Genomic DNA, 12,158 nt, shown 5'->3' on the forward strand with positions numbered 1-12,158 from the left:
GGGAGACACAGAATCCAAAGCAGGCTCCAGGCTCTGAGCTGTCAGCACAGAGCCCGATGCGGGGCCCGAACTCACAAGCCATGAGATCATGACCTGAGCTGAAGTCAGACGCCCAACCAACTGAGCCACCCAGGTGCCCCTACTCTGCTATCATCTTGCAATCCTTCTTGCAACTCTGTGAAGACGTTGTATCACCAGTCACAGCAGCCCCATGATGCCAATGAAGAAACTGAGGTACAGAGACATGAGTAGCCAGTTCACATCTCAGGGCTGGTCAGGGAAGGAAGGGCCAGGATCATGCAGACAGTTTGACTTGAGCACTACTCTGTCAGGACACCGAGTCTAGCTGTGAGTGTCCCTGCTGGTGGGGGAACGGGGACTGCCCTGGCAAGTGTAAAGTAATTCCATCTAGGCTGATGGGCCAGATTCTTCTCTCCGGGAAACACATCTCTCCTCTCCTCACAACTCTCCCAAACCTGTCTGGCCTTGACCAGTAACCCTGGCTAGTCCAACGTTTTGCTGTTGTAGAAGCCAGGCCTGGAACAGTTCTCAAGGTGTTGAGAGGTTTTAGTGATCTCACAATAAGGAGCACTGAAACACACAGTGACATAGTTATTTTCTTGCTAATTCTTTTCAGGTCTTCTGATGATGTTAAAGGAAAACCTTGTGCTTGTCTTTAATTCCTTTCCAGCATTTGATGAGCTATCTCCCTTTTTTAGAAAGAAAGAGCACGGGGTAGCAGAATCTGGCTGAACTTTTGAATAGCTCTTTATAATTTCTAGCATAATTATCATTTTGTGGTTAATTTCAATATATGGCAAATGATACTGGTTTTGCATTTAGGGTAGAGATAAAAGTGCCTTTAAAAGATATTTACTAATATGAAAAAGCAAGTAATTTAAAGATATTTAGTAAATAATAGCATAGGTAATGTACAGATGGCAAAAATAGTGAAGCATGTGGTGAAAAAGATTGATTTTGTTAAACACTGGGCAAGAGGAAAGGCTGGAGTTTATTCAAAACTTGAAACTAACCGATGAAAGGCAGGAGTTATTTGACCAGCCAGTCTTTTGGGGTCAGTGCCTCAGCCCAGGGTAAATATTGCCTGGGCTCTTGAGGTACTGATTGTAGGCTCCTTTGAAGCATGGTGTGCCTGCCAGGTGAACTCTGGAAAGACAGTTTCTTTCCAGCATCAACCCCACAGTCACTGGGATTTTATTTTGTTTTGGTAATGGTTTTCAGTATCTTTGAAATGCCCCCATCAGAAAGGTTAGGGATAAAAACTGGATTCTTGTGGCAGGTCAGAAAGCTGCACTGTGAGAGGATGCAGTATCGAAAATGATTAGAATTAGAAGTGCAGATTGGAATGCCCAAGATGAGGCAGAAGTGCTCAGCCTGGGTAGCTACCAGGCCCCTGTGTGGGGATTGGATGTCATGACTTTTGCTGTTGGAGTCTGGCCCCTCTGCTGGGATTAGAAGCAGACAGGTTTGGGATCCTTCATCAAGGAGCAACCGAACTTAAAGAGGATCAGTCTTAGGGACTTTATTTGCCTGTCAAGCTGTTGGTACTTAACTCCACAGGGCTGTGTTCTTACTAAATAGGCAAAGTGAGTTTGCAGCTCCTGGTTAACTACTCAGTGTGATTCCCACACAGGGCTATTGCTGTATGGATGGAGTCTGAGCTTGGCTAATCCTTGCAGGACCCAAGACCTGGGCAGCAATGCTGGACTTTGACTGATGCCTGGTAGGGGCACCAGATCCTCCTTCCTAGCAGCCTACACTTTGCACATGGAGGTTGGAGACTGGTGTCAGTGACCATCAACAATGAGGTCTGGTCGTAGTTATAGAACCTGAGCACAAAGATCTTAGTCCTTTAGCTTTCAGACACTTCCCCTAGAGGTAGCCTAAAATGAGAACTGTCCAGTCATGACCAGTTGTCCTCTTTGGCCCTCTTGCTTCTTCCTGTAGTGCTTATAGAATCTCCTCTTTTAGAATCATGTTGTCCACTCCTCCACCTTCTACCACCATTACTTAAGAAAGCTTCAAATACCCTTTGTTTTTTTTTTTTTTAAATCTACTTAAAATAAAAGGGGAAAATAAAAAGAAAAAAATACCTTAAGATTGCTAGTTAAGAAGTGCAACAGCACATAACTTTTTTTCTCCCCACCAGGAAACATCTGTATGGATTGTTTCATTACAACCCCACGATGCTTGGACTTGAATCGCTTCCAGATCCCACTGATACCTGGGAAATTATAGAGACCATAGGTAAAGGCACCTATGGCAAGGTCTACAAGGTAACTAACAAGAGAGATGGGAGCCTGGCTGCAGTAAAAGTTTTGGATCCAATCAGTGTAAGTAATGGTAGTAAATTGCAACCACAATATAGTGTTTTATGCACATTGAGCATTCGGCTTCTTTTCCTGGTTCTAGGGATGATTTTCATGAAACCTGGCATGAAATCTCAGAATGAGTCATGATTTGTCAGCTCATCTGCATGAAGGGACTCCATTTGGAGTTAAAAATCTCCTTGAATTTCTGTTTCTTGTCCATTTTACTGTTGTTTTAGTTTTGACCCTCTGAGTTCATCAGTAGTTATTTTCTTGGAAAGAGTAATGTATTTCACTCCTTTCTACAGAGGCTAGTCTCCTTGTAAGCTACAAAGATCTAGATTTGTGGTATTCATTCATCTTAGCCTGGCATCTTCTTCCAGAGCACTGAACACCGAGGTTATAATGCTGGAAGCTGTCTTGCACAGTGAGGTTATAGGTGTTCTATCCTGGGTTGGGTCCCTTCAAGCTACTTCTCCTTAACTGCTTTGAAAATTCAGACATTTAAAAATAAAAATAGTTATTTATAGTAGTATTATTGAAGAAGAAAAGATATAATAAAGACATTTTATTGTTGTAATAATTAGAATGTTTTAATTGGGATTTGAATGTCCATTGTCAAGTATTTTCAAGATACAGTAATGATGACATTAAAAATATACAATATGCTTTATTAAGTGATATCATGCCTGTGCCCACCCTGACACATTAGACTTAATCTGGCATGTATTTTTTACCCTGTGCAGGATATGGATGAAGAGATTGAGGCAGAATACAACATTTTGCAGTTTCTTCCTAATCATCCCAACGTTGTAAAGTTTTATGGGATGTTTTACAAACCGGATCACTGTGTGGGAGGACAGCTGTGGCTGGTCCTGGAGGTAAGAGGCTCCCGTTGGGTAACCATCCATTTAAACAGAGCACCAGGGACAAGCAGATGCAATGTTGCTTAAATAGTGTAAGATACACATGTGAGGAGTTGGTCCCTCCTGTGTGTCGTAAGTACCTTACCAGATGTGGCGTTCTCCTCCGGAGTTCTTATAGGTAGGCTGTGTGCTGAAAATGTTCATGTTTCTCTGCTTCATGTTAACAATCTTTTCTTCTCCTACCGAGTGAATATAGGAGTGCAGCTAGAAAAGGTTATTTTCTTCCTTAAACTGGGAACATTTCGTAGAAAACACGTTCCAATTGATTGCAACTCATTTTCAAAAATTGCTAACCCAAGGTTTATTGGACTCATCAAGTTTGGATTAGTCCTTTCATATTCATTAATCTTCATCTTAGATCAGGTTCCCTCAATACAGACTGAGCATCATGTGTGGCAGGTTTACTGGAGAGTTCTTGCAGGAGCTAGACCTGGAAGGAAGTGAGGAGGGCAAGACTGGGTGAGGGAGACCTGGAATAGCAGTGCAGTTGCAACAGAGGTCTCTGCCCATTCTCTAGGAGTTAGAGAGCGTGGATGCTTTTGTAGAGCTGTCCTGGGTTGTACCTCTGCATCAGCCAGTCACAGCTGTGTGCCACCCTGAAGGGGGTGTGACCTTAGGGGAAGCAGTTCCCTGTAGCCAGGGGAAATTCCTAGTGAGTGGTGCTGTTGGGAACTGGGAGTAGCCAGTGTTCCTGGCAGCATTCCCTCTGAAGAAGAAATCTGAAAGGAGCACCACTGTATCCACTGTGATCCTGCCTTTTTTCTTCCTTATTAATGGTAATGAATGTGTGTATCTGGGTGTCAAAGAGTCAATTACCTACCATTCCATTCCTCATGAGACTAAAATGGCTAAGGTGTAATAATGATAACATATAAAGTTAGTAAATTAGGACAGGTCTGTCGCCTCATGCTCACTAGGCCAGCCTGATTTGTTCTGGATCCTGCCCCTCTGAACCAGCAGATGCCCCGTGCCTGAGCTCCCATATGCAGTCCAGGAGCACGTGCACACATGTGAAAGCTTAAGAGAGAAGCACCAAGCAAGAAGAGGTCAGGCCTCAATTCATCATCTACCCTCTTGTCCGAATCTTTTGCCTGGCTGTGAGAGGGCCTGGGCATAGAACAATATATACTGGCTGCCATGGCAACTGTGTATGGAGAATTCATTTGTTATATTCAAATGGGGTAATCTGCAGGGACACCACTTTGTATATTTCTGTCATATCAATTGCTTTCCTCAGAATATGACTATGTAAGGGGCTTTGGTTTTCAAAGATCATCTTTGTCTATTTAGTTGGCCGGTTGTCATATATCACGTTCTCATAGTATCATCTTTTGGATTTTATTATTCCCTACCCCTTCCCTAAAAACATATTTTATCTGGAGAGTGAGCTCTAGAATAACATTAATTTTTAAAAAAATTTTTTTTAACGTTTATTTATTTTTGAGACAGTGAGAGACAGAGCATGAATGGGGGAGGGTCAGAGAGAGGGAGACACAGAATCTGAAACAGGCTCCAGGCTCTGAGCTGTCAGCACAGAGCCCGACGCGGGGCTTGAACTCACGGACCGCGAAATCATGACCTGAGCCGAAGTCGGCCGCTTAGCCAACTGAGCCACCCAGGCGCCCCAACATTAATTTTTAAAATGCTGTTTTTCTTAGAACATGGAAAGTATTGTTTCTAGGGTGTCTGATTATATTCTTCTTCAGCTCTCTAAGATCTCCATGTCTTAAATCTCATTGCAATTTAATAATGGAAGTACAGTGACCAAGAAGTCTTAGTTTCAGTTCATTTTCACCCCCTGACTGAAAAAGGCTGTATGTTCAGACATGGAGAACTGGAATTTCCAGGAATTTTCCAGGACTTTAAAAGAGGCCGCCCCTTGATGTGACCAGGCAGGCAGGTAGGCTTTTCAGGCCTGTGGCCACCTGGAGAATAAATGCTCTTCCTGATGAGGATATTGAACATCAGCTCCTCAGGCATGGCCACGGCAGCCAGAAAGGGCTGGGCATGGCCTTGAAAGATGAGAAGGAGCCCAGAACTATGAACTAAGCCTCATGCAAATGCTCCCCTGGCAGGTGCTTGCTTTTTCAGGGTGACCACAGACAGGTAATGAAGTTGCCCCGTGATACTGAATTATTCATACATCAGCAATACAATATGCTGACATTTATGCTTTTTGCAAGTTGTTTTGGCCCATGCCAAAGTTGGTAGTCTGGGGAACCAGATATCCTTAGTCTTTTTTGTCCCTGAATGGGCCATCTGTGTCAGGCTGCTGGGTGGTTAGGTGTGTCCAGTGCCTATAATATGCTTATAGAAAAAGGGACTCCTAGGCTTCTAGAACTGGCCTTGACCTTTCTTTAGGTCAGTCCCCTGGTATTCAGTTGAAGAGCAGAGGCCCAGGAAGGAGTGACATGGCAGAACTGGAGGGAGAACCACACTTGAGACCTTGTCTCCCGTCATGTGTTGCTGCTGCCTGTGGCATTGTCTGCCAGTCCTGGGAACATAGACTTGGCTTCTCTGGCTGGGAGCAAAACAGTTTCTGGACACACACACACACACACACACACAGCAGGAAGACCATGATGATCTACATAGCACCCTGATTATTTTGCTTTATCTGCAGTTTTTCAAGGCAAGCTTTAGGAGACTCACACAATAAACTTATGATCTGTTTAATATTGTTCTTATTATGTATATTGAGATTAAATTTATGTTACTTTTGCTCTTTCCTTGCTGAATGAGATGAAAGGACCAGTGAGAAGCTACTCTATAGAGCAATTCGAGAGGATAGAAAAATGTTATTAATAGCCCCCTTAAATCATCACAACTCTGAAAACAAAAGCAAATAAAAATGTCATTGCTGGAATTCATTACTAATTGTTAGCAGAAAGTAAACCAAAGGTCTCTTTCATGACAGACACCTATTATATTAGAAAGGTGTGGAGAGAAAACACTTACACATAATAACATTTGGAAAATTTGTGAATAAGTTTTCATCTAAATGAGTATTAAAATTTAAAACTCCATAAGTCCTATTATCTCTCACCTAAATGAAATATAATAAGAATTTAGACCTTTAAGAAAAGCATGGTATTCAGAAAAAATACCTAGTATGTGCTAAGGCATAAACTATATTTTCTCTTTTTCCCTTTTAGCATAAAATGTTCAGCAGATAGAAACTGTTAATTTCAATATGAATCATGTGTTAAACTTAAAAGAAATGGTTTGGAGTTTAGTGCACATAAATGAGGCTGTAAAGTAAAATATTTATAAAACCGGATAAAATAATTAGCTTTTTAAAAAATTGTTTTATTTCATCGGAGATTTGTGTATAAGTTCAATAACTAAGCCAGGTTGGAGTGGGGGTGGGGAGGGAGACACCTGTGTCCAGTTTTTGCTTCTATTTAAGGCCCTAGAAAGTCCTGGATAGGCCTGAATTTCATTGCAAGTGTTATACTTTAAAACCGTTCTCACCCACTGATATTGTGGCATGAATCAAGTTTATCATGTGAACGAACCAGGGTTGCAACAGGGCTCTAATGGGTTGGAACCTAGGACTGGTACTTTGGGTTGACCAGAGATGGTTAGCAAGCACTGCTTCAGACAGCAGCCTCTGGTGGGGTTCTAGAATGAGAGTCACTGGAGTGCTGGGCGTCAGAAGGAAGGTATAGGAACCCTGGGAGTGGAGAGGAATTTGCATCCTATGTACATGTACTGTCTGTGCTCAGAGAAAGCAAGGGAGAGTTTGAAGTGTGACAGTGACCCTGTCCACCCTGGAGAGCGACAAGATGGAAGTAGGGAGTCTTGCAGCCCACCTGCCTCTCAGAGTGGGAGCATCTCTCCACTCTGACTGGAACTCTAGAGTTGCAAGTGACACAGTGTTCATTCTTCTTGGTGCAAGCCATTGGCTTCAGCTGGTGTCAGCAAAATAAACACAGTCTGCCCCAACAGTGTGGAGGAAAAGTATGTTGTTCTGGACTTACTGAGAGATGGATGATGTCCAACAGGGTGCTTCCTGAGGCATCTTTATTCAGTAGTTTTGACAATTCTTATCTTTTGCTTTATGCCCTCTGTAGAGCCTAACACACCTGAAAGATAAAATCCACTGAACAAAAGGGCACCAAAGAGAAATTCCTCTGAATTCTGCAATCTGACTAGGTCAAATCAACATGCCAGTACAGAATCTACTTGCAAGTTGGAGCTTTGACTAGAATAGAGGCCTGTTGATTGTACTGCATGGGCCATTCTTTAATAACATGGAGGAAAGTTGATGGCTTATTGAGCAAGGAACATTTTATTGCTTGAAATTATGGCCATCTTAGCAAGTGCACATACTGTGATTGAATCAATATTCAACGGTGTTTTGGAAAATAAATGTGGTACATAAATGATTTTTCTATTTTTCTTGGTTTGCAGCAAAATGCTCATTAAATTCTAGATGCATCCAGCTGCCACATTTCCTGAATGCTGAGGGCATAGGGAGGAAAGCAGGGATGGTGACACACCTCTGTGTTTGAATCTGATGGCTGGCAGAGTGGGTGGGAATGAAGGGCTGCAGGTGCCAACATTCAGGGGTGGGGCGGGAGGCACGGTTGCCTTCTTACAGTTCTAAGGGGATTATTTATTTAATGCAGGTAAATGTAATTCCTTGTCATGCTTTTAAAATATTTATTTCACTGAAATTTGTACTGGTAGGACAATTGTCAGTGTGTACCTGCTTTCCTTTTTTGTACCAGGTACCCACAGTCCTTTTTCTGTAACCCAAAGGTTGCCCTTTAAAACTTTGCTGGGGAGCTTTTCAATTTCACAGGACAGCTTCCTCTTAAGGGGCCCTGAACAGTTTAATTGTATGTTTTTGTGAAGCACAGGAAGTCACACAGCTCTTAAACTCTGACATTTAGTGAACAAAAGGCACCTACCCAGTAAGATCCTTTTGTTGTTTTTAAATCCACAGCTCAGTTTTGATCCTGCTGACAAAATGGCTGCTCTTAATCTCTTCACAGGTTCTAGAGCTATGAAGACAGTTTGTAAGTTAGCTACCTATATAAAATATCGCTGAATAGGCTTCTGTTGCAAAAGTGGCCACTGTTAAAGTAGGGCAGGAGATACTAAAATGAGGTTTCAGGGAAAAATTCCAGGGTTGAGTTAGCTTGGATCATCACCCAGCATTTAATTTAATTTTTCTCTCAGTAGAATTTTAATAGTGCACTTGCAGTTCAACAAAGCATGTGCCTCCCTGAGACAGGGGCCAGGCTGAGGGGAGGCTCTGATGAAGGGGTTATAGTACCTTGTACTCCTATTACTGCTTTGGCTTTAGAGGATCAAAGAACTTTATTGCTGTTTTCCTTAGTCTCACAAGATCCCTAGGCTCTCTTCTTTACTTTCTACATCCAGTTGGTCAGAAATTACAGCAGATTCTATCTCCTAAAAGCCTCCTGTATCTGTCCCTGAACCTTCATCCTCATGACTTTTGCTTTTTGACCTTGCCTTTCTTGATTGCTTCAACACCTCCTAGCAGGTGTCCAGTTTCTGATGTCTTCCTATTCTGTCTGCTCTCCAGTCTGCTGCCCTGGTCTTTGTAGAATACGAATCTGAACAGAGACCTCTTGCCTAAAACTTCCCATAGCTTACCATTCCTATCTAATGATCTATTATGGTATTGTAATACATATGTGTATAGTAATAAAGCCCATACTCCTTAGCAGGGCACACCTGTCATTTCCTGCTCCCCACCTTCCTTCCCCATCTCCCTGCCCTAGGATTCTGGCACCCTTTGTTCTAATAGTAGCTCAGTATTTAGATGATAGATGATAGATGCCCTTCCCTTTCTTGTCCACCTGCTGTAAACTCATTTGTTCCTTTAAAGTCATTGTAAATGTTACATCCTCTCAGAAGATTTCCCTGACTGTCTCCTCCTCACTCTATCTCAGGAGACGCCACCATTCCCTTTTTGTGCCACCACACTCCCTTAAGCACACCCTTGCTTCCACATGCCATACCCTATTACTCATGTGTCCATTACTGGTGGTGACCTCTTTGAGGGCAGGGACTATATTGTATTCATGAATGAGTAATGGGTCATAAGCTGAACAGTCACAAACTATTTAGAACAAAGAGGTAAATTTCTTTTCAATAACTGAACTCAACTTTGTTCCTGAGCCCCCAACCTGCCTAGAGAAGACAACTGATTTTAATTCATTCTGTTAAACTTAGTCCAACGGAGTGACTTCTTTGGAAAGGGGCAGATTCTATTTATATCCCATTTTCACAGTCTGGGTCAAAGCTTAATCATTTGGGTAAGGACTTAAATTTTTTAGAGCCTCTTCTTTTCTTCTTCCTCTTCCCTTCTCCCTGGGTGGCACCTGGATCTGGGTACAGGAGATGCTCAGATAAAGCTATAACATTGAGGACAGGGGCCTTGAATTGTGTGGTGAACCCTAAGTCCCCATACCGTCTGGCTTTGGTATCTCTCCATGTCCTTGGTCCCTGATACTCCTTCCTATTATGAGGTCCTCACTTTTTTTGTCCTTCTCATTCAGCCTCTAGTCTTGTCCCTGTCTCCAAATGGAGCATAAAGTTCTGAATCTTCTGCAAGTCATGAGTGGGATGTAGGGAACTATCAAAATCCCAGCCTTGGTCAGCCTCACCTTGCCCTGCTGCCATTTCTGCTCAACATGGACACCTCTTTGTTGTCATGAAGCTTTATAGATTGAAAGATTTAAAGAGTGAAAGAGGGTCATGAGAAATTAAAGTTTTATTACAGTTGTTTCCTTATTTAACCCCTCAAGAGGGAGCAATGTCACTCTAACCTTGTTCTCTCAAGCTCTCTAAGCTCTATGCCACCAACTTTAGAAGGGCTTTTCTTTTTCTTGAGAACTTCCCTTATGTCACGTCCTATGTTGTTCCATGGTCACCATTTGATTCTGTGGTCAGTTCTCCAGTATTTGGTCCTTGAAATGTAGAATCTAGTTTATGAAGTTCTAGAAAATTATTTTTGTCTGGTGAAAGAAAGCTGAGCTTTTAAGACTATTATACAAATCATGGTACTAAAAATGCATTCATTGCCCAAAAGGATATTAGGTTGAATATTGAATGTTATTTGCCCTTTCAGGGTCACACAAAACATAGAATCAAAAGAATGAGGAATCCTTTGGAAACCATTATTACCCTGGTACTCAACGTTAGGGCCATCAGAGTGATCGGTGTTGAATGACAAGTTACACCTGACATTGGTAGAGAGTAGATTCCAAGGGAACTTCAGTTGCAAACTGATGGGACTTTTGTCACCTTCAGTGCATTTCACTGTTTTCAGGGTGCCTCCTAAATCGTTCCTGATAGTAAGTTTGTTGTAATTTTAAAGACTGCTAATTCTGTATTAGATTTTTAGTCATACTGTTGCTTATGAGCAATTTAAATGGTAAAAAATGGGCAGATTCAGTTCCAGGTAATTTTGATTGTTAATGTGTATGCAAGGTATCTGCCATATATGTAGCAGGGAATGATACACACGTAAAATAAAAACATCTACTCACCCTTTATTAAAACATTGCAGATATTCATAATTAGAGTAAAATAGATCTAAAGAATTGTCTTCTTTTTTCTTTTTTAATATATGAAATTTATTGTCAAATTGGTTTCCGTACAACACCCAGTGCTCATCCCAAAAGATGCCCTCTTCAATACCCATCACCTACCCTCCTCTCCCTCCCACCCCCCATCAACCCTCAGCTTGCTCTCAGTTTTTAAGAGTCTCTTATGCTTTGGCTCTCGCCCACTCTAACCTCTTTTTTTTTTCCCTTCCCCTCCCCCATGGGTTTCTGTTAAGTTTCTCAGGATCCACATAAGAGTGAAACCATATGGTATCTGTCTTTCTCTGTATGGCTTATTTCACTTAGCATCACACTCTCCAGTTCCATCCACGTTGCTACAAAGGGCCATATTTCATTCTTTCTCATTGCCACGTAGTACTCCATTGTGTACATAAACCACAGTTTCTTTATCCATTCATCAGTTGATGGACATTTAGGCTCTTTCCACAATTTGGCTATTGTTGAGAGTGCTGCTATAAACATTGGGGTACAAGTGCCCCTATGCATCAGTACTCCTGTATCCCTTGGGTAAATTCCTAGCAGTGCTATTGCTGGGTCATAGGGTAGGTCTATTTTTAATTTTTTGAGGAACCTCCACACTGTTTTCCAGAGCGGCTGCACCAGTTTGCATTCCCACCAACAGTGCAAGAGGGTTCCCATTTCTCCACATCCTCTCCAGTATCTATAGTCTCCTGATTTGTTCATTTTGGCCATTCTGACTGGCGTGAGGTGATACCTGAGTGTGGTTTTGATTTGTATTTCCCTGATGAGGAGCGACGTTGAGCATCTTTTCATGTGACTGTTGGCCATCTGATGTCTTCTTTAGAGACGTGTCTATTCATGTTTTCTGCCCATTTCTTCACTGGATTATTTGTTTTTTGGGTGTGGAGTTTGGTGAGCTCTTTATAGATTTTGGATACTAGCCCTTTGTCTGATATGTCATTTGAAAATATCTTTTCCCATTCCATTGGTTGCCTTTTAGTTTTGTTGATTGTTTCCTTTGCTGTGCAGAAGCTTTTTATCTTCATGAGGTCCCAATAGTTCATCTTTGCTTTTAATTCCCTTGCCTTTGGGGATGTGTCAAGTAAGAGATTGCTACGGCTGAGGTCAGAGAGGTCTTTTCCTGCTTTCTCCTCTAGGGTTTTGATGGTTTCCTGTCTCACATTCAGGTCCTTTATCCATTTTGAGTTTATTTTTGTGAATGGTGTGAGAAAGTGGTCTAGTTTCAATCTTCTGCATGTTGCTGTCCAGTTCTCCCAGCATCATTTGTTAAAGAGACTGTCTTTTTTCCATTGGATATTCTTTCCTGCTTT

General features: G+C 42.0%; 1 protein-coding gene across 14 annotated transcripts in view; it reads left to right on the plus strand.

Moving 5' to 3' along the window:
- MYO3B (myosin IIIB) overlaps positions 1-12,158 on the plus strand; it is a 471,131-nt gene that overhangs the window by 84,056 nt on the left and 374,917 nt on the right. For all 14 annotated transcript variants that reach the window (XR_008295422.1, XM_053215252.1, XM_053215254.1 and 11 more), the window contains 2 exons: positions 2,171-2,354; positions 3,077-3,211. Coding sequence is in view for 13 of the 14 variants with exons in the window: in XM_027055520.2 (XP_026911321.2) it covers positions 2,171-2,354; positions 3,077-3,211 (319 nt within the window). In the remaining variant the exon portion in view is untranslated. The remainder of the gene's footprint in view (positions 1-2,170; positions 2,355-3,076; positions 3,212-12,158) is intronic.

Source organism: Acinonyx jubatus, chromosome C1 (genome assembly GCF_027475565.1).
Source record: "Acinonyx jubatus isolate Ajub_Pintada_27869175 chromosome C1, VMU_Ajub_asm_v1.0, whole genome shotgun sequence".
NCBI lineage: Eukaryota > Metazoa > Chordata > Mammalia > Carnivora > Felidae > Acinonyx > Acinonyx jubatus.